We start from the raw sequence: 22,741 nt of genomic DNA on the forward strand, positions 1-22,741 counted from the left end.
CATCTTTAGAAAGGTGTAAGGGAGAGGACAGAACATTTTTCTTGAAGGAAAAAAAGAGGAAAAGGAGGTTAAATAAGTCCTGGAAAATGATGAGGAAAGTGAAAAAGAAGAGGACAAGAATGTATCCAGAAATGCGGGAAGAAGACAAAAAGTCTACAGAAGAAAAGAGATGTGGACAACTTTAAAGGACAAAAAAGTAGGGAAAAGTTTCAGGAAAGGAAAAGATGGAGGTGGATGTGTCTCGGTAAGAAAAGAAGAGGAAAAGGAGGTCAAAAAGAATCGCAAGATGGAGGAAAAAGTGAGGAAATGTCTGGAAAAGAGGGAGGAAGAAGATGAAATGTTGACGGATTAAAAGGTTGGATAAAGTTTCTGGAAAAGGAAAGGATGGAGAGGGAAGGAGGGAAGGGAGGGAGGAGGTAGACAAGGAACAGGTTTAGGGAAAGGACTGAAAGGGATGAAGAGAAGCAGGAAGGGAGAAATATTTGAGAAGATAAAAGGAAGGGAAACATATTTGGAGAGGTGCAGGTGTGAAGACAAAATGTGATCTTGAGGGGAAAAAGAGGAAAATTAGGTTAAAAAGGATGAGGAGACAAAAAGTCTGAGGAAGACAGAAAAGGTTGAAGTCTTGGAGGGTGAAAAAAGGTTTTAGGGAAGGGAATGATGGAGAGAGAGGAGGAGAAAGGGAAGGGAAACATTTCTGGAAAGATGCAAAAGGAGGTCTTGCAAGCTAGAGAAGAAAGTGAGGAGGAAGATGTCTCCGGAAAACAGGGAGGAGAACAAAAAGTTTGAGGAAGAGAAGTGTGGATGCTTTGAAGGGCATAAAAGTAGAGGGAAGTTTTAGGAAAGGGGAAGGATGGAGGGAGGAGGAGGAGGAGGAGGAGGAAAGCCTCTTGGGAAAAAGGAGGGAGGGAGGAGGGATGAAAAGGAGGGGGAGGAGGAAGAGGGGGGCATCAACAATCCCCCCCTTGCCCCCCCTCCTCCCCTGATGATGAGAAGGCTGTCGAGCGCGCTGCACTCCGCCGTGCGTTTGTTCCCCTCTCTCAGCCGCCACGAAGTGCCCCAAAGCAACCGATCCGTTCCGAGCCAAACCAAGCCAAGCCGAGCCACGGCGTGCGTCTGCGCCCCCATACACGCCCCCCTCCTCCTCCTCCTCCTCCACCAACACCACCGCCGCCGCCGCCACCACCACCACTACCACTACTACCCTCTCCATCTCCGACCGCTCTACTGTGGCAATGGAGCCGTAACCAACCTCACTGTGCTGAACTGAACCGAGCGTGTGAAACAGCAACGGATCCGAGGAGACAGCTGAGACCAAGCGGCTATGGAGGAGAAGCGCAGGGAGGCTGGAGTCTAGACTGCAACGCAAATCAACACACACACACTTGTCCGGATTACTTTTTTGTTTTTTTTTTGGTTTGTTTTTGTGCAACATTTGTTTTTGAACTACAAAACCAACAATTAGAGCAGGGATATTTTTTTTTTCTTCTTCTTCTTGTATTTTATCTGATCATCTTAGTCTATCATTGCACAGCGAGGATGCAGGGGAAGGAGACGAGCTTTTGCACGGGATGCTGGAGACTAACGCTGCTGTCGTGCGTCCTGGCTCTGCACTTGATCCCGCTGTCTGTCCACGGTAAGAAACTGCCCTCTAAATGTGCACTTTAATCATGCAAAAAACGTCCAGATTTGTCACTTCATATATATTTTTTTGCTGCTGCAGCATGATCCTCTCTGTGGATTCAGGGTACCTAAACACACTCCCACAGGGCAGTCAGAAAGGAGGTCAGTGAGGCTCGGATTGTAGGTTAGGAAGCCCTGCACTTCACACTCAACCGGTATTAAAAGCTTATTGTTTTTGGTTTTTTTCATGCTGGGCACAATATTGATCTTGACATTTTACAGTCCCTGCGAACTGAAAATGAAATTTGGAGAGCATGTCCCTAAAAACGTGTGTAATACACATGTTTAATCGATACTAGAGCAAAATATCGAATTAATATCATACTGTAAGAATATCATTTACGAATTTATATCGGTGTCTTAGAGACATAAAAAATGTCACTAAAGGCTCATTATTGAACATTGTGTCCCTGTAGGATTATCATAGAGATGCCATAGGAGACATGCATTGCATAAAATCAAAATTAGGTCACAATAAAGACACTAGTAGACAATCTAGAGACACTGGAGGAGGTAATGAGGTCAATTTTAACCCACATAGGGGAGACATATAGACACCACAAGACAGGATAAGAAATATAGGGCGAAATATCTCACATTGTAACGTCAAATATGATTTGGATATCATTATTTAAATATGAATATGCAAAAAGCTCACTATCAGCTTATTGTTGCAGAGATTTATAGTCTTTATGTAGCGTGGAGGGGTTCAAAAAATACCATTTAACTCACTCCAGACATTGAATGAATACGGATATTATAGTGGCATTTTAAGAGGCAAATCACAAAAACAAAAGCAGGTCACTACAACAACACCTGGAGTATTGCAGGCGCGCTGTAAACCACTGCAGGAATATTATTGGGGAAATTACAGAGATTTGTGACAGTGACAGCGTCCAGCCGATGCAGTAACCCCGGATCCCTGGAGGCGCACTGGCACTACAGCGACACAAAGGCGAGGATTAGGGCCGAGGGGACCTGATGAATAATTCATGAAGGGATCTGGACGGACATTCTGATACACAGAGAGGGGAGAAGAAAAAAAAAAAAACACGGGAGTAAACAAAAAAAAAAAAAAAAAAAAAAAGACATGGAGGACTGTCTCTCTCTTTTCTCTTTGTCTGAGATTCATTGCGCACGGCGGGCTACATTACTGTCAGATTAATAATGCAGGAGCGTGCGCGAGATGAAATCAGTCTGGCGTTATAATCTAATATAATCTGGCTGATTCGTTTCACTGCACTGGATGAAATTCATGGAGTGTGATTATAAGGTGAAGTGTGTGTGTGTGTGTGTGTGTGTTTTATTTGGAGCACAACAATAAATGAAAGCTTTCTAAAGGGGGGGGGGGGTTAAAAAACTCACAATAGTGGAACATCCAAGAGCAATGTTCCCTGTCAGCTGCACATCTGAGCCAAATCTAATGATTTAACACATTGACTAACTATGTCCTTTCAGTTGTCTGCCTTTGCTCCACTTTTCCTCACAAATTTAATGGATGTGAAGGTTTTTTCTTCTCTTTTTTGTAAGTGGCAGGTGTATTTTGATGTAATTTCCCCCAGTTATGCAGCCATATTGCCTTACAGGAATGTAAGATGTGAGAGCATGAACAAAGCTTGTCCATGCAGTGTAATGCACATGAATATAAGGACATTGTGTGGAACATTTTGGCCTTTGCTTCCTTAGTAAGTATTGTGTGTGTATTCGAAGCCTGATATCTTATTCCTCTGTGCCGTAGACCTCCGTTGTTGTCCAAAAACGATTAAAAACACGTCAGTGAGTCATACTGTTGCACTGGGTGACATGTTCCTTCACCACAACAATTACAGACACATTAGTTTATGTAGAAATCGTGCCAAAGACTAACAACGGCAATCAAGAGGTTGTGAAATATAGCACAGCAAGCTTTCTGTAAATGGAACCACGCATGTGCTGTGGCATCTGTCGTACACAGAACTACTCTCCGGAGACTGAAAACATGATCGCTGTTATTATTGTTTGGAGCCGTTTCTAAGCAAACTAACATGCTCATACTTTTCCATGATATAAGGATCATGTCACATGCAACAGTGTGGTTCACTGACATGTTCTTAATAGTTTTTGGGAACAAAAATGGAGGTTTACAGCACAGAAGAATAAGATGTATCAGGCTTTGGATACACACACAATACTTGTAAGTAGATCAGTTCATTGTTGATTTGGCTCTGCACATTTGTTGACGATAAGAAAAACATAGAAAATCCCCAGCCAAATCCTTTAAAGGCTTAGTTTGAGATTGTGGAAAATATGTTTACTTGCTTGCTCGGATGAGAAGATTGATACCGCTCTCGTGTCTGAGATTGGAATCGATCTTCTCGTCTGACTCTCAGCAAAATTATGTGAACTATTTCTTAAAGGTTGTCAGTTGAAAGTCAAGTGGATATTTAACAAAAAGAGGTTGGCAGATCGAGTGCAGACGCCTTAAAACAACCTTGGGCTAACCCTCCTCCTCCTCCTCCTCCTCCTCCTCCTCCTACCCACACACACACACACACACACACACACACACACACACACACACACACATCTTCTCGCTTCACCGGTGAAGTATGGAGGCGGCAGCTTGCCCCACATCTGTGAATGATGCGTAGACGAGCAGAGCCGCCTGCCCTCAACTGACAACCAGCCGACCAGAATACCGTCAGTCACTTCCTGTCGGCTTTTTCCTCCAGTGGCCATTTGCAATCCCTGTTTTTTTTCTTCATGTTAAATACAGATGATGTGCCGCCATCCCTCCCCTCCCCTCCCCTTCCCCTTCCCCTTCCCTTTCCCTCCCTTCCCCCCACGCACGGTTAAGGTGGTGGATGTTGGAGTAACGGTGTCCGACGTCGGTTTCTGCACGGCCTCTCCTTTCATCTCCCTCCTCCTCTTCTCCATCTCTTTTCTCCTCTGGCCTGCTGACACATATCTGCTTGCTGACAGATTATCTTTGATGTGCAGTGGGTTAATCTTCGAGCCAAATCCTCCCTCCATGACTCCAATAACGCTACACAGCCTTTTTTTTTAATAGCAGTAAGCAAGAAAAACACACACACACATTAAAAAAAAATTAACAATCATAAAATGTACATGGGTTGCTGGTGAACAATGGCTCTCCCTCCTCTCTCTCACCTGCCTCCTCTTCTCGGTGTCCATGGAAACCACACACATCCATTGACACCGGCTGGCAGAACAATGTGTTCGTATCGCCGTCGTAATGTGTTCCCACTTTAAATTTCATTAAGCTAAAAATGTCGGTTGGATTTTGGCACGTGCTGAAATTTTAAGCCCGGTGGCTCTCTGCCTGCCTATCCATCAGTGTGTGTGTGTGTGTGTGTGTGTGTGTGTGTATCCAGAGCCACTGGCATTGGGTGTAGTCCATCATTACCAGCTCTAATTTGTAGATGATATCATTATTTGCACTGGTGTATTCATTATTTCTGCATACTGATTTCATGAGACGCGTACTGTGTTTGATTTTCAGCAGATGTACACGTTCTGCTGTCGGCAGTGCAAACATCAATGTTTTTTGTGACTCAAATTTGAGGAGGAAGCCGCAGCAGTTTTAGTGTAAATTGGTCTTCAAAGTCGTGTGTCACCTCGGCGGATCTCGCGCAGTTTGCCTTGATATTATTCTGGGAACAGTCGTGTTCAGAGCCGGCGTTGATAGTCATGATTTCTTAAAATCTTGCTTGAAACGTTCAAGACGAAGTAGAAGAAGTGATGTTACTATATATATATATATATATATATATATATATATATATATATATATCTTCATAGTCTGTGAGGTGTCTGATGTTTTTGACATGAGTGACGGACACTCAGAGCAGCTGGGATGGCGGGCGACGGTTCATCAAATCACTGCAAAAGCACACATGTCAAAGTACGGAAGCCGTAACGAGCCCGGTTAGGAAAGTAATTAGCAGTAACATGCAATCATGTTAGCAGAGTGACAGCAAAAGGAAAGGACTGCAGTGATTCTTGAATCATTAGTTTCAGCTTGTCATCATTTTCTTGTGTGATGTGACACCCAGAGTCCCCTTTTTTCACGTTTCTGAGTACATACGTCAGTGTGTCTTGAATGTGCTTCAGACTCTCTTTTATTGCTGTGGCCACTGAAAAGACTGAATCTCTTAATGTGATACAGAGACTTGCACTTTATCCTCCTGTGCACTTTATCATTACTTTTAATCCTATCTTACCATATTTTTTATGTGCTGAATGGTAGTAGTGTTTCTATTTTTGCCTTGATGTGATGCTGGGTTTTAATTCTTTTTTTATAGCTAAATTTATTTTTACTTAATAAGAAAATGTTTTTTTTTCTTCATTGCGTTTTATGTCCTTGACTGTTGATGATTGCTGCTCATTGACATTGGTGTATTCCTGCAGAAACAGCCCTGTATTCATATATACTATACATCCAATTCCAGTGTTCAGTACCAAAGCAGGAAGTGTGTCCTGTACGTTACGTAGTGAGGAGGAAGTAAGGATGTGGAAGTCGGAGTGGTGAATGGACATATATAACACTTCATGCAGGAGTTCACTTCACATTGTGGACTTGCAATTAAAATTTGCTTTTTTATTAACTGAACCTCGATCTTTCCCAAATCTGAACCACATTGTAGCTGCTCACAGATGCACCTGCACAGATATTGTAGAATACAGGAATTTAAAACAAACGTTATCACTGAACATAATCCAGAATTTTGCAGAATTGTCCGATATCGATGCTCTTGTTTGGCAATAGGGTTGGAAAAAACATGCTGGTAATTGAGAATTAATAGATTAGATTAGATTAATGGATCTAATCTAATTAATAGATTAGATTAATGAATTAGTACATTTACAGACAACTAATTGTAATAATAAGTAATTGTAATAATCAGTGAATTTAAGTCATTTTTTGGGTAAAATATTTACAGATTCAACTGTGTAAAATGACCTTTGGGTTTTTGATCATTAGTCAGACAAAACAAGCAATTTGTCATCAGTTTTGACACTTAATAAACTAAACTATAGATCAAACAATAAATCAAGTGTAAAGAGTTGCAGAGTTTTTTGTGGTTCAACGTGTTTTGGATTAAACCACTAAAAGCTTTAGTTACTACATGACAGATGGAGATTATTTTCTCCCCTAAAACTTTTCTCGTAGCACTAAATTGGGATTGTTGGTGGCTGTTATGAGCCTCATCCCAGATAAATCTGTTTGTTGTGAAGTTAAGTGATCCTAATTTCATTTGTAATATCCTCCCACCTGGATCTGCCCTCAGGCCGACATTAGCGTACATAGGCAGCCACAGGCTTGACCCGACCAGCTGCTGGATTCTCTCTGTGTGTGTGTTTGTAATTTTAGCCTCATACAACATGTAACTACATTTTGTAAATCGAGCATAAAATCTGAAACGCTGGTTATGTGTTGGAGGCGAAAATTATGAGAGATTTAAGTCTGTTTTTCACATTTTCTAATGTGTGATAACAGCATGTAACAAGCATGATTTAATAACAGGGAAAGGTTAGTTACATTTACACAAATAAAACAGTTTGGATTCAACTCAAACAGCTAGAATTTTGTTGACATTTTGGATAGAAGTTAAAAAAAAAACCTCAGTTAAATATGAAAACTTCACTCATAGTAGATATCAGTGAAAATGTCTCATTATTACATCAAAACAAGTGTTGTTCTTAATCGTCTCCGACAACAGAGACAGAAAACCTGCAATTAAATGTAACTTTCTCTGGATTTTTGTTCCTTAACTTTACCTCTTAATTTAAAGTTTCTAATAGACAGATACTAATATGGAGAGATACTTTATTTATCATGAGGGTAATGTCTAGGAGACAGCGTCACCAGTTAGCATCTTCAGGTCTCTGAAAACCAGGATTGGGGCTAATCCAGGTGTAAACACCACAATACAAGTTTCATACATGCAAACACATAAACAAGATACACCAATAATCCATCACAGCCAGGATACTAGTGTGCAGTTATCTGATCATGTTAAACATATTACATACAGAAAATACTGCTGAATGAACAGAGAGCACTTCAACAATTAATCAATTAACAGAAAATGAATGAAATAATCAATCATTTCTTGGTTCCAGCATCTCAAATGTGACAATTTTCTGTTTTTCTTTGTCATATATGACAATGAATTGAATATCTGAAGGTTTTGGGCTGTTAATCAGACAAAACAAGCAAATTGAAAACATCACCGTGGCCTCTAAGAAATTATGAATGCAATTTCGTGACTATTTTTTTTTTTGTAGTTAATCAGTAAAATCTTAAACATAGTCTGGGTAAGTGTCTCTTCATGTTGGAGTTTCTCCTCCATGTCGTCGTCCTTGTCAGCATCCAGGTGTTTTTTTTTTTTTTTTTTGCTGCATTCCTGACTCTCAGGTGTGGCAGTCGTTCAGGGTGTCATTGCCGCTGTCCTTGGCTTTGGTCTGTCCAGAAGTTTTGACTGCAGGTGTGAGAAGGTCGTCCGACAAAGTTTCATGAACATCCGGACGGTGACGAGCTGCTTCTGTTCCTCCTGGTCAAAGACGAAACAATTAGGATATGTGTGCTTTTTTAAGCCGTGCTGAGTTGGCGTTGTTCTCAAACTCTGGGTGCCCTTCAACAGTAATTTACATGTTTGTGTGTGTGTGTGTGTGTGTTCATGTACCGTAGGCGGTATGTGTGTGTGTGTGAGAGAGAGAGAGAGAGAGACAAGGGGTGAAAAAATGAAGTAAAATGGAAAAAGTGCACATTTTTTTGCTTATATGTAGGCTGGCACCTGTCTCTCTCTCTCTCTCTGTGTATGTATGTGTGCTACAGTACGTCTGCTTTCAACTGTGCCTTAAAATGTGTGTGTGTGCATCTCTGTGTGTGGTGGTGTGTTATGTAGGTGCTAGACTGTGTGTGTGTCCTTGGTGAAGCGAGTCATCGAGTTCATGCTCGTGCACGAGCTCTCCTCGTCTAGATGTGAACGCTCCTCGTTCCTCATCTGCTGTCCTCTGCTGTAGACTGTCATATTAGCATTCAGCCGTGTGTTCCCACCCCTGTGTGAACACACACACACACACACACACACGTGTTCACAAACACATACACCTGTCATGCCAACAAACCAGGTTCAGCAGATGCTGTTTATGTCACAGTTTATGTTCAGACTGGCGTAATAAAATAGAATCGTCCCACCAATTAAGACAATTAGAGCTGAAAGATTAGTCAGTTTGTTTTGGGGGGTTTTTTTGTTTGTTTTTTTAGCAAAATTTCAAAAGATTCGCTGGTTCAAGCTTCTCAAATGTGATCATTTTCTGTTTACAGTCAACTGGCTGTTGGTGGACAACACAAGTAAATTAATAATTGGGCTTCAGGAAATCATGATGGGCTCTGTTATCTGTCAGTTTATAGACGTAACGATTAATCAAGAAAATAATCATCAGATTAATCGATAATGAGAATGATTGTTAGTTTCAATATGTGCAAAAGTTGATACAGTTTATCCAGAAATGTGCAGACAGCAGAAAGGTTTGTGTTGGTTAAGAATGTAACCACTGGAACATCTGAAAATACGCTAAAACACAATGTTAACATGTTAAAAACGATAAAGAACAGTGAGCGTTTCCCAACCTGAACCGAGTGGTTATTTTAATCTAAACCATCCCTCTCTAACCGAGTCTTTTTTTTGCACCTAAAGGCATCGGTGCGCTCCAGCTCGAGTGCTTCTTGGATTGTCGAACAGAACTATAACTTTACGAAACAGACCATCTGACATTCATGTCTTTCAGGAAGGGTTGCCAGAAAGCGTGCGGCGTTTCCTCCGTAGTTTAAACATTCATCATGTCGACAGGTTTTCTCCACCTTCGAGCGCGTCTGTTGGGAAGAGCTATAAACCTTAAACCTAAAAAAAAAAAACCTTAACTACAGCAGAAAACTTGTTGTTTTTGTTTTAACAGTGATTTTGTACTGGCGTCGTCTCCAAACATTCTCAGATAAGAGAATGTTTATACGTGACGCTCTGGAGTGCAGTTACAAATGACGTATCATGTTTAATTTGAATGACTTGTTGTATACAAGGCTTATCTTTTATGAAGATTTTTTGCAGATTCCACCAATTTTCCATGAAAAAAACCCAGATTTTTTCTTAAAAGGGCAGAATGATTCAAACCGGGAGGATCCTGATCACAGCTCAAAACATCTTCTGGTAATTTAACTATACTGCACATAATTTTACTAAACATTTAAAAAAAAATCAGGATGTTAGAAGGGCGATTAGAGGATTTTGTCTGTGTAAGAGTGGAAAACTTAAGTGCACGGCCCTGCATACACACACACGTACATGCTTACACACTTAAATCTTAATTGACTGACCGTTCGAAATCAGGCCACAAGGGAGGAGAAAACCGTGTAAGTGGAGATGCTTGAATGCACACATACAGTATGCATGCACTCACATCTACACACACACACACACACACACACACACCTGTCCATTTTAATTCGGTTAAACCGCTTTAACATCAAGATGTGAAGAGGCAGAGGGATATGTGTGTGTGTGTAGAGGTGGAAATCTTGTATGCATGGCCTCATACATGTGCATGCATGCACACGTGTCCACACTCACTCCGTCACACTCACACACACACACACACACACACACACACAGTATCATATTCTTCATCTTCATAAAACCCCCGGTTCCTCAAAGATAAACACATTATTATTAGCTATGTGCCTCTGTGTGTGTGTGTGTGCGCGTGTGTGTTTGTTTAACGCGTGCAGATGCGGATCTCGCCGGGTTGCGCAGCGCCGCATCGACTCTAAGCGAGGCCGAGAGCGTTTCCATGGCAACACGTCCTCCCTCCTCCATCCTCCTCCGCCACCTGTGGAGTCAGAAATGAAATGGGATTTATGCGATGGAAGGAGATGATGGAAAGGAGAAACAGAGACGGAGGGGATCGGAGACAGAGAGGAAAAAAGAAAGAAAGGATTTGAGAAATGAAAAAGATTTATTTGATGAGGATGAGCGAGCGAGGAGGGGGGGGGGAGAAGGAAGAAAGAGGGAACAAAACGGTGACGTTTATGAGACGAGGAGGAGGAGATGAAGTGGTGATGAGGAGATGGCGAGAGAAGGAGGAAAGATGAGTGAAAGAAGGAGAGAGAGTGAGGAAGAGAAAGACGGGTGTCAAATCGATGCCGAGGTTTTCAATTAGAGCCGATTGCAGACCTGTGCATTTCCTCTTTATATCGATATTAATGAGCAGCGTTGGGTAAAGATAAAAAAGCCTCATGTCTTATTCATTAGAGTGAGCGAGTGAGTGAGTGTGGGAACGAGAGATGAGGAGAGGAATGTGTGTGTGTGTGTGTGTGTGTGTGTGTGAGGTATTTGAAGCTGAAATCAATGAGAATGAGTTAAAGAGGCTCTCACTCACTCTTCACTTCGCTCGCGCTTCGTCTCCATCCCACAGCGGTATGTGGTCCGCTCTCTACGGCCATTTTCATGACATTAATAAGATGATTTCTCCTGTGTGTTAAATGTTCTCACACGACTCGAAAAATACAGAAACCAGTCGCAATCAAGAGAAAAACCAGAGCTGAACCAGAGCTGACCACAGTTGCCTCATTTTCTCATTTTTTTGGACCAGATGAACCCAAAAATAGTCATAAATTTTAGCTGAATTTCCAGGAAATCTGCAAAAGAAAAAAAAGAAAAATGAATTGATTAAATAAAATGAATGTGCGTTTCCATTCACTGCTGTTATGCAAATTTTAGGAGCTGTGATGTCGAGATGAACAGCTGGTAGCACTAATTTTCCAGTCGAGCCGTTAAACCAAGATGATGTAATTAAAAGAGGATGGAAAAATGACAGTTATGTTTGTTTCATGTATTCATTTGAAGTCTGTGTCCATTGCACTTTGTGGCCTTTTGCTTTTATCGACTCACCAATTTTTTCCACTTCAGCCAAGCGTAAAAACATTTTGGAGATGTTTGGGAGATTATTTCAAATGTTTCCATGCAGGTTTTTTCATGCGCAAATTAAAAAATGTGAATAAAAACAGGTGGACGGTGCTACTGTTACACCAACCCATCAGTTTATAAATATCGAGGGTGATGTTGGATATTTATTAAGCATAAAATGAAGATTCACTTTTCTTTATTAACCCAAATTTGACCCCTTAAGTGCTTTCACTAGTTCATAAGAATTGTTGTTTGACCAAATCTAAAGGCACGAGAAGCAATGAATCATACAAATGGGGATAAAGGCGCACACTTTCGCACAGTCTCTTCTGAATGGCGTTCATTGTGTTGTACTTGGTTGTATTTGCATCTATGTGGTTCTTGCTGTTATAGTACACCCATACTGTGTCGCTTCTACCTTCATCTCTGACCTTTCTCTCTCACACCTGGCAAAGCATCACAGCACTTAACAACCAATACATGATTTAAGACTGGCCTTTACTTTGCCTTTTTTTCTTGGACAAATAAGTGACTGCAAGGAAAATTTTGCATCTTGCACTTGCAGAACAAACCTGACATTAAGTCATTAGTTTCAGTCAAATCAGAGCTGCTTTTTAAAAAGTGGAAATGGAAACAAAACACTTGAACCACTATTTAAATGCTATATATTGCAACACATTCACCATATTATAACAGGATATGATATGTAATTAGAGACAATAAAGCTGATTTATGGTGATTTCTCCACCAACCTCTTCAAGACTGAACCTCCTGATTGTTCCAACAGGCGACTGTAATCTTTTATTTTTTGCTTTTTCTCCTGACGACCCGCCATCTGAACCTTTTCACCTTTCCATCCAGTCTGGGTCAGCAAACAGGCCGGCGGGCCTTAACTGTCAAAACCAGTCAGGTTCCTCTTTACAGCCTGTCACAGCCAATCAGAGTCCTCCGGGTCTGTGGGTGGTCGAGAGGCTTCCCCTCTTCAAACTGATCTGGGTTAAACAAAAGGCGAAGCCTGAGGGTCGGCGGCTCGCCAGCACAGGCCAACAGCACTTGGCGTTGAGGCGCCATCACCCCCAAACAATCACTGTGACACAAACACACACAAATAGACATAGACACACACACACACACAACTCCTCTCATTATGACCATCCACACCCTTCACCAGAGGAGCTGGAAGCCACCCCAATTACCAGTGGGTTATACTGGCAGAGAGACAACTCAGACACACACACACACACACGCACGCACACTAAAACTCACACACACACACAAATTCACAGACATGCGGTGTGAGGACTCTTCTTATGTAATACTGTTTGATTATCAAATCTAAAGTGGGAACAGACAAAGACTCTTTTATTCCGACACTTTTGTCTCATTTGGTCCATTCTGTCCTGGACCCTGACTGAGTCTGAAACCCTGAACCAACTCGTCCTGACTTGACCCGAGCCGGACCTCGGTCCTGCCAGCTGACGTCTAGTCTGCCAGTTCTCTGCTTCTAATTGGGAAAAAGACACTGGTTATTGTTGGTTTAGCTAGGCTTGCACATTTAAAGTCCTAATTGCTGCAAAGAAACCTCCATCTTACCAAATAATTTGGTCTTCCATTGAGTCCTAGATTGTTATTTTCTTTAAGGGCGTTTCGAAACCTGCATTGTTTAGTCCAATTGAATCAGACTCTGGTTGGTTTTCCCCTTTGGTACAGTTTGTTTGGGTTGATCTGAACACAGTAATCATACTCGAGTATGACAACAACCGCACGGAGACCCTTTAGAGGAGGTGATCTCGGTCCAGTCACAAACTAATTTGGTCCGTTTGTCGTGGGAACGCGAACCGGCCTCGATCAACCCGACTATTAAAGAGTATTCTGCAAGTTTGAGCTAAATGGCAAATGGCAACTGTGGGTTTGAAAATAACCTAAAATAGTCAAAGAAGCTTCATGTTGGGTGAGATTAATTCAGCCCAAACAAAATACTGAAATGTAAATACAATTTTCAACCATCAGCAGCGCTTTAGAAGTGTGGTTCACCAATAAAATGTTGCTAAAATTGAAGTTAAGTGTAGTTTTTAACCCAAAGCTGCTCTAATAGCCTCTCTCGCTGCCACACAGCGGTATCATCCACTCATGTTTCACCCTCTCACAGTGCTTTTTGCTGTGTTTTAACCACCTGGTACAACTAACAAAGGACCTGAATTGGATCAGGCATACTGATCCACTACCAAAACCAGTTTTAAGTGAGTCTCCAGGCCTTTCTGCAAACCTAGATCTTAAGACAAAGCTGGGAACTTTTCAAAATGTGGAAACCAGTCATGCTGTATGTGCTGCAACTGAAGTTTATTTTCATTATTTCAATTAATGAAGCGATCATTTGGTCTATAAAATATCGGACTATAGTGAAAAATGCTTCCCTGCCTGCCTAAAATATTCAGTTTATCATCAAATACAAGAAGAAGAAAGAAAAGCATCAAATCCTTTCATTTTAGAAGCTGGAACCAGCAGATGTTTTGCAATGTCTAAAACAATTAATCGATAATTTGACACTCAACTTTACGGTGCCAGTGTAATTCTGTGTTCAGTTGTCCGTCAATAAATCTGTCAATAAATCTGTCTCAAGTCAGTCTTGGATCTCTGCTGTTGAAACCGAGCACGACAGGAAATTCCTTCATTCAGCGACTGTGTAATTTCCATGCACTCTTTGCATTTATTGACACACACACACACACAGCTGCTTTTTTACAGCTCACAGGTGTACGATACGCGACGTGATATTCAAAAAACCCACAGATTGTATTTGTTTTTTAAAAGGACAAAATGGTACTAATGTTACAGTCCCTTTCCTGTTTTTGTTCCCAATGCTTTTATCTGTTCTCCAACATTGTAGTGTCGGTCGTAACCAGCAGTAAATCTTTCTGCAAAACAAGCCATCTGTGATGATTAAGTTTCACAACCCGTGGGACCTTGAATTTTTATGAAACCCTACTGTACAGTATAATTTCAAAAACACGGGGGCTTCAATGAGATGGAAAGCACGAGTCTTTGTTAATTACTTTAACCAATCTGAATTGGACAAATAGATTTTCCCAATGAAAAGCCCCATTTTTTCCTTTGAATGTTTACTGAAAGTGAGCTCTGTCATAACTGAAATCATGACTCAGTAGGTCTCTTATGGTCACATTAATTGTTCTCATGTGTAACATTAGAAAATCCGTGGAGGGTTTAGTAATCGTGTTATGCTAGTGATTCATCTCCTGTTCTGTTAATCGAACCAAGACAGATGATTTCATTTTAGAAGTCCAAAAAAAATGTAGCTCACTTTGATGCAGTTTTGTGCATTTATTTGGAATGACTTGTCAAGATGTTGACATATTAAGTCAAAATTAATAAGACTTATTAAGGTTTTGTGTACCGGTATGATGCTGCCACGCTGCTCCTAAATCAGCTGTCTGTCAAATGGTTCCCCCTCGTTAATCCAATTAGGTTAACAAGGTGCTGAAAGGGAGACAACTCCACTTAATTGGCGCTCAGTCCAGAGATGCACAGAGAGGATCTCTGGCAGACTGACACCACTCAGGTCTCCTACTGCAGACTGGATATGTGTGTGTGTACCTGTCCATGTACATACAGTATGTGTACATACATGTCCAGTTTTATTACTGTTTTACAAGTAAAGCCAATACAGTGGAAGGCATCTGCAACTCATATCAAATAAATTGCAAAGCTTACTTTTTATTTGCTGCTGATGTGTGACTTTGGGAATGTTGGGTTATTAACGGTGTGAAGTAACCTCTGAAAAATAACCCAGATGAAAATCAAGGTTGAGAGCAAGATACAAATTAGATACAGATTAGTGGGATACGTTCAACATGTTTCGCATCTGGAGTCATTATATTATTTGCCAAATGATGAAGACTAAGGAAACGATTAGCTAATGTGTGCTAAATGTGATGTCCTATTGCAAATTACAAAAATATGTGTTTTAAAAATGTTTTGTTTCTGTTGTTGTTTGGACATTTTAAGAAAGCCAGAGGGACCACAGCGTAATGTTGAAACCAGAATGGAAGTTTATGTATTTATAGATCTGTTTTTTTATACAAATAAACATTGTTATTGCAATGAAACAGTGTAATCTGTGTAGGGCATCAAGCTGAAGCCACTTTGCTGCCCCTGTTTATGCTTTTAAATCTGTGTTAAAACAGCCAAACTAATAAATTGTTAAAACTGAATAAGGAAAAAAAAACAATAAAACAGACTGTGTACATCTGTATACTGTACGCATGTGTGTATGCATTTTAAATGAGCATGTATACGTAAGGCTAACGTTAGCTACTTTAGCTAGATTGTGCTAACAGGACATCGTAATCAATTAACATTAAATTTGCCATATATTGTGACAATAGTCCGACTCAGTGTGAGTCCCGTAGATGGGTAGAGCAGCAGTAGGGATGGGAATCGAGAACCAGTTCCAGTTGAGAACTGGTTTCACATTGTCCGATCCATTGGAATCGTATGCCTCTGAGCATCAGTTCCTTTTATCGATGCCTGCATGTTTTTCTGACGTTTGTGCATTGCAAAACAATGACGTCAAACTCATGCGTCTACACTGCTAGAAACTTGCAACAGGAAGGAGTCATGGCGGTAGGACCGAGATAGCAAATAAAACATACTCAAAATAACCAAGAAAACCCGGTGTTGACCCGGTATTGTGAGCGGGCCGGGCTGCAGGGAGAGCTGCTGTTCTGTCGGTCTGGTGCTGGAGCTAACGAAGCTAACTAAAGAGCAGTGGACCCTCAGCTGTTACCAACCAGGGCTAACGGGCTAGCTAACAGGCCGCTGGCTCACCACACTGCAGTGCAGAACAGTAATACTGAGGGAACTTGGGGTTGATCTCCAAGCAATCCCTTCACTGAGTAGAATCACTTCCTCCAGCCTGCTGCAGCTGCTCTGTTTCTACACTGTGTTCAGACTCAGAGATAATAAAACAGCTGAAAACCTGTGTAGGCCTACGTTTTTTCCACACAGAAAATTGACCAGGGATCAATAAGGGAATTTATAAAGAATCGGGCCGATAAGTAGAATTGACAATGGCGTTGTTATTAATAAAATCTTATCAGTTCCCATCCCTAGGTGAGCAAATTGTCAATCATAGCCATCAATCAACAGCCACACGGCAGACATCAAAGCTTCAAATCTTATTAACGGAGCAATAATTTCCCAAACGACCACCAACAACCTTATTAGAGGGCCTGAATTTATTGATTAAGAGCATAATGACTCAGAAAAAATGGCTGACTTAGTATTTCTAGACAGAAGTTGAAGCTTTTTGAACGGGAATCAGTTGGAGCATCTAGTGGCCGTCAGTGGCATTGCACTTTAAAGTACTTCCACACTGGCTTCAGCCTCAAGCCGTGGTAGTTGCCTCTTGATTGGAACATGCTAGCACGCTCAAAGCAGCTCAAGAGTTTTTGTAAGCATTGCCTCTTGGACCAGCATCATTCTGCGATAGCTGTGTGAGATTTGAGGCCGCTGAGAGAAGACAGTACAGAGTTGATTGAAAAGCTCTGCAGAGTGTTTTCTCCTTGACTACAGACAGACGGGCAGAGTGGGAGTAAAAGTCCAAGAGTCTTTGACACACCATGAAAGCATCTCACATCCACTCGCTCTGTCTTTGTCACCATCTCCCTCCATCTCTCACTACGTCGCCTCGTCCTCCTCCCTCGGTTTGTCGCTCCGGCTTTTTTCTCTTTCTTCTCTCTTGTCACGTCGTGTCATTTCTTTATGTCCCTCGTTACCATCTCTCCTCATCATCTCGTCACTCCCCCTGTTTGCGCAGCAGCCATTACTGTCTGTTTTCCAGACTGCACAGTGTGTGTGTGTTTATTCATCGGGTTTTTTCTTGCAGCAGTAGACGTCGGTCTTGTTGAAGGCTGACTGCTCTTCCCAGGAGATTCATCCAAACACAGCGCTCATCTGGACAAACTGTCACTTAATGAGTGTATTGCTGTCAGGTGTGTGTGTGTGTGGTAAAAGCAAAAGAAGATGAGTATGATTGTTTTTATGTGTGCATAAGAGAGCCAGACATTTATACTCTTTTTTATTCCTGGTGAGCATCAAGCGTTTAGTGTGTAAAATGCTTTTATGCAGTTATAGTAAAGCCTATTCCTTTATGTGTGTGTGTGTGTGTGTGTGTGTCAGTGTGGTTTTGGCATATTATCCCAGTCTCTTCAGTTGATGTGTTAAACAGCAGTGGATTGTGGGACTGCTGGAGGGATTAGCCCCAGAACGACCCCGACTTGAAAGAAGCAGCTCGCTGCTGCTGCGCCAGAAAACAAAACTTTCAACAAACTGGAGCCCTCCACCTGTCAGATGCCTCGTGGCTGAAGTAAAAAGCTTCATGCTTAATGATGACAGGAGGGTTTAGATGAGATCACAACAAGCATTGCACACGCACACGTGTACTCGTTTATTCTGTTAAAGTATATCTAATGATTGGTTTTAGTCAGGAAAGGTCATGTAATCACACACATTTACACAATTCAACAGCAGCTGGTAGTGAGATACAGAAGCAGAAATGTATCATTATATAAATTGTCATCACATTTAAAACCAGAACTCATTTTGTTAAAAGCTGATGAAATATCTGTGTCGATGTGGTCTCTCTGTGTCAGTTTATTACAATATTTGATTCGGAAATTTGAGTTTTGCACAGCGCTTCTTGCTGGAACTTGAGTTTCTTGGCTCATATTTTATTGGCAAACATCAGGTTTTGATGTCATTTTAGATGCCTTATGTCTTTTGAATAATCGTACTGGGAATAATCCATCAAATAACAAGTAGAGAAACCCAGTTTGTGTTTTGACTTACTCAACTGGAAAAAATCTCAGTCTGTTGCTCCTCAAACTATTGTTATCATCACTCCCAGTTCAAGCCTGTCTCCTAGAAATTATGCATAAATACATTGTGAAACAAACGTAACTCCACCTAAATTAGGGAATGTTGTTTATGAACATGTTTACCAAGTCACAAAATGTTCATATGGCTCCTAAAGCATGACTAATCTTTTTTATTGTAATGTTTAAGCGCTCACAACACTCGGTTCAGGTTATGGAAAGATCGTGGTTTAATACTGATAAAGTCAAAAGTGACTTGAAGGACGAGGTTATTAACATTGAAACAGTTTTTCCTTGACTTTTCACCAAAGTCCTTTTGTCGCCTGTACCTAAACACACGCAGGAATCAGGATGCAAACTACGATCTCAGGGGTCAAACTCCTTTGTTTTGTCCAGTACGTCCACTACCCACCTCAGCCTCCTCCCTACGACCTGCATGAACAACCTGCTCTCCTAGAAATCACGTTCATATATACAGTATTACTTAACTGTAACAGCAAATAAGTTTTGAAGGTAATGTAATGGTGCCCAAATTCCGTTTTTTTATCAATATGATTAGAAAATGTTGTTAGCATATTAGTTAAAATATTTGGCAAGTCTCAAAAATATTAATACTGCACCCATATTTCATTTTTTCTGCCAAAATATCCAATCTTGCAGTACAGCATCGGCTTGTGCCAACAAGCCTGCAGCATTATTCAACTTTTTATGGTTGTGTTTAGGCTCTCACAGTTCTTGGCTGAGGTTTGGGAAAGGTTGTAGTCTTAGTTTTATACAAAGAAGGTCAACAGTGACTTGAAGCAGAAGACACAACTTGATTATTAACATTTAACAGAGACCGTAGTCTTTCACTAACCTTAACCAAAGTGCCTTTATTGCCTAAACATAAACCCACATGGGACTCAGGGTGTAAACTTCGGTCTCTGATGTCAACGTCCTGCCTTTTACGCCCCCGACACCAAGTAAGATATCAACATAACTTCCAGCTCTCCCTCTGACACTTAACCAAAGAAATTCTAGCGAACTGCTTGACTCACAGAAAAATCTGTGAAAAGGACTGAAATTCTTTCCCCAGTTTGTTTGTTTGTCTTTAGATGATTGCAGTGACGCTGATTAATTCCCACCAGCATTGAGATGCCATGAGATCTGACTGTTTTCCAGTAAGAACTAATGTCTCACAGCTCAGTTTCTATATAAAGGACTAGTTGGAAAAAGAAATCTTTGTCGATCAAGATTACAACAGTATCAGAGTATAAGACACAATTAAATTAGATTTTTCCCCTTTTGTTCAAAGGTTTTGTAGATTTTTTTCATGTCTTTTTTTAAAGAACTGGCTGTTTTGAACTGCTGCTGTCATGTTTAGTTTACTATAAAGCTGACTTGATGTGACTTAAATGATTAAAGGTCAGGCATGTGATCTGTGGACTGTATAAAGACATTTTGTGAAATATAGGAGATCAAGTAGATGAATCAGATTGTGGACAGTATACTGTGCTGTATTAGTTTCCTCCTTGTTTTTCTGCAGTTTTCAAGTGTTGAAGTTATTAGATTGTGTATCTGTGGGTGTGAGCGTTTTTTGGGTGTTTGTCCCAACACGGCATTACATCATCTGACTTGGGTGGAGATCATAATAAGTAAACTATTTTCCATGTAAATGGAGCCTCGCTGAGCGTCGAGGAGATATTTAGAGATGAGCAGATTAAAAACGGAGAGGATCTCGATCTGAGCTTAACTTCTGTTAGAAAAGATCCTCGCAGATATCCTCGCATATGCCATTTGGTAGAGGCTGTTAACCAAAGCTCCTTACCAGACCAAGAGTGCACGCATTTATTCACTGTGAGTGTGCACTCTTGGTGGGAACAGAAACCATAACCTCTGTGACATTGATGTATATGGTCTGAGACTCTTTTCAAGAGTGCAAATGATGGTGATGATGATGATTAAGGCACTGGCTGGTGCTATATTTATCTTTTTTCATTATTAAAGATCAGTAGATAACTTTTTTCTGCAGATAATTGTGTCATGAAGAAGAACCTTTTAACCTTCTCCTTCTAGTGCTTATTAAAAACAGTCCCTGAATAATATTATCTAAGATATAAAATGTCTTAGACTAGAAAGATCATAAAAAAACAAGATTTGTTGGTGAGTGAAGTTCAGGTGTTCACTGTGTGGGGTGTCTAATGCATCCTGGGAATTGTAGGAAATCAGCAACTGGACTAGAGCTAGATTTTCTATATTAAGCTGTGCAGACTCTGTGTGTTTTTATTGTTCTGCGCATTGTGTTAACTCACACTGCACGTTTTAATCAGCCTTTCTGTGTGGCCAGAACCTGTGACTTTTATGTTCACATCCTGCAGGTTTTATTGAGTGACAATCCCCCGTAAAGTTTATTCAAACAAGATGACTGCATCCTCGAAAATGCTGTTAAAAAGACACAAGGGCAGCGTCGCTTTTTGCACTTGTACTAGAAAGGTGGAGAGTAGGAAGAAATAAAGTAAAACGTGGAGCCGCAGATGGCTGGAAGACAAAATGATCCGTCTGTTCTGCAGCGAGGTTCAGTTTTATATCACAGCAGTCTCAGTCAAGGCTACGGTTGCAGCCACAACATGTACTGGCCATTACTCCAATAATGTAAAAACAAGCTCACTACAGTTTGAAACACATCTTTTGACAGCAGCCACGTTGGGAAATTGGATTGTGGAGCTGCTCAAACTGCAGACAGTGGCCCAAAAATTTCCCAACCTGCCAGAAATCCACCTCGAAACTGTACGTCAAACACCAGCTGATTTGATCTGTAGCCACAGCCTGATATGCTGTATACTTATCACTCTGTGCTGTAAAAACTCCACCGAAAAACACATGAAAGAGCCAAACTGTTGCATCAGTGTTGTTATTCCTTCACTGTAATCAAGATGGATTGTGTAGTTTATTTCCTGTCAACCATTCAGACTAACGAAGCAGTTTAAACAGTAGCGTCTGTCTGACAGTGTTGTCTGCCTGACAGGAAGCAATCGACGATGCAGTCATGGAGTTTTATAGAGAAAAACACACTTGCTGTGTTGATCACAATGCAGGAAACAAGTCGACCGACTGTTAGTTCGGTAATCAGACTGAAGTGGTTGGTTTTCATTGTCACAAATGCTATTATTGGCCATTATGGATACTAATAATGGTGGGATGAAGATGATGATGGGATTATTATTATTAAACAATACTATATTAATATTGCACTATATTATTGGTAGGATGAGATTGGTGGTGATAATGATATGATGATTACTATTATGTTTAAAAGTTATTACACAGATTATCTCTAACAGTACGATGATGTTGATTTTCATACAGATGATTATTACTATTACACATATTAATAGGATGATGACAATGATATTGATGGGATTTAACCCCCGTTGATGTGAGGCTTCCCTATTTGCTACATTTTCAAGTACTTCTGTATTATGAAGTGCCGAGTCGGATACGTCGGCACTCAGAGTTTGCTCATCGTAATTACAATTCAGAAGTTGGCGTGAACATCGAGCTCTTTAGGTGTGTCGATTTCATCCGCTCTTGTCGTCATGTTTGTTGCGATTTTGTGGCAATGCTATTTGTGTGGCTCTGTCACAGGAGTAAGTCACACCCACAAAGCTCTAATTGTTTTCCATCCAGGGGAAACATCTGTCAGTGAACACGAAACCAGACCTATTTAAATCGCTAATATAAAGGAATCAGAGGTCTTGAACCAGATTGGATTTTTGTGGCATGCAGGCTGCTGACAAAACATGATGAAACTTGAAGGATAGATACATTGTTGGACTCTTAAATTAAAGATAATGAAAAGACTGTGAAGAACATGTCAGTTTAATTTGTTTACAGGAGATAAAAACACTAGTGTTATCACAGAGTTAACTTCAGCTCAGTTTCATAGCTCCCTCAGAAAGATGGTTATTGTTTTTAGCTGTCACTCACGATGAAAAGCCTTTATTGTGTCATCTTCACGTATTTACAGCATTCTTACAACCGTCGAGATGCTGTCTTGTCTGTGTCTCCTCAATATCATCAACCCCCCCCCCTGCAGGGTACCCCCAAAGTCTCCCAAATCCCTCCCTCTCCAACCCCGTAATCCTTAATCCCAGTTCTTTACCATTCAAGTACATTAGTGAATTATTCCTTTAATCCAAAGGGGAGCGGCCGTAAAGC

The 22,741-nt window shown here is 40.9% G+C and overlaps 1 protein-coding gene and 1 long non-coding RNA gene across 10 annotated transcripts in view; both read left to right on the forward strand.

The window, feature by feature from the left end:
• Positions 1-1,010: 1,010 nt before the first annotated feature.
• cspg5a (chondroitin sulfate proteoglycan 5a) overlaps positions 1,011-22,741 on the forward strand; it is a 59,977-nt gene continuing 38,246 nt past the window's right edge. For 8 of the 9 annotated variants that reach the window (XM_044359557.1, XM_044359559.1, XM_044359562.1 and 5 more), the window contains exons 1-2: positions 1,011-1,636; positions 1,724-1,785. In XM_044359557.1, the coding sequence (XP_044215492.1) occupies positions 1,572-1,636; positions 1,724-1,785 (127 nt within the window). In that variant the 5' untranslated portion in view covers positions 1,011-1,571. The remainder of the gene's footprint in view (positions 1,637-1,723; positions 1,786-22,741) is intronic. The other variant, XM_044359561.1, reaches the window with a different exon arrangement.
• LOC122987598 lies at positions 4,351-17,622 on the forward strand. Its single transcript, XR_006404532.1, has 3 exons — positions 4,351-4,362; positions 8,630-8,636; positions 16,934-17,622. It is a non-coding gene; the product is annotated as an uncharacterized LOC122987598 (long non-coding RNA).

This window comes from Thunnus albacares, chromosome 8 (genome assembly GCF_914725855.1).
Source record: "Thunnus albacares chromosome 8, fThuAlb1.1, whole genome shotgun sequence".
NCBI lineage: Eukaryota > Metazoa > Chordata > Actinopteri > Scombriformes > Scombridae > Thunnus > Thunnus albacares.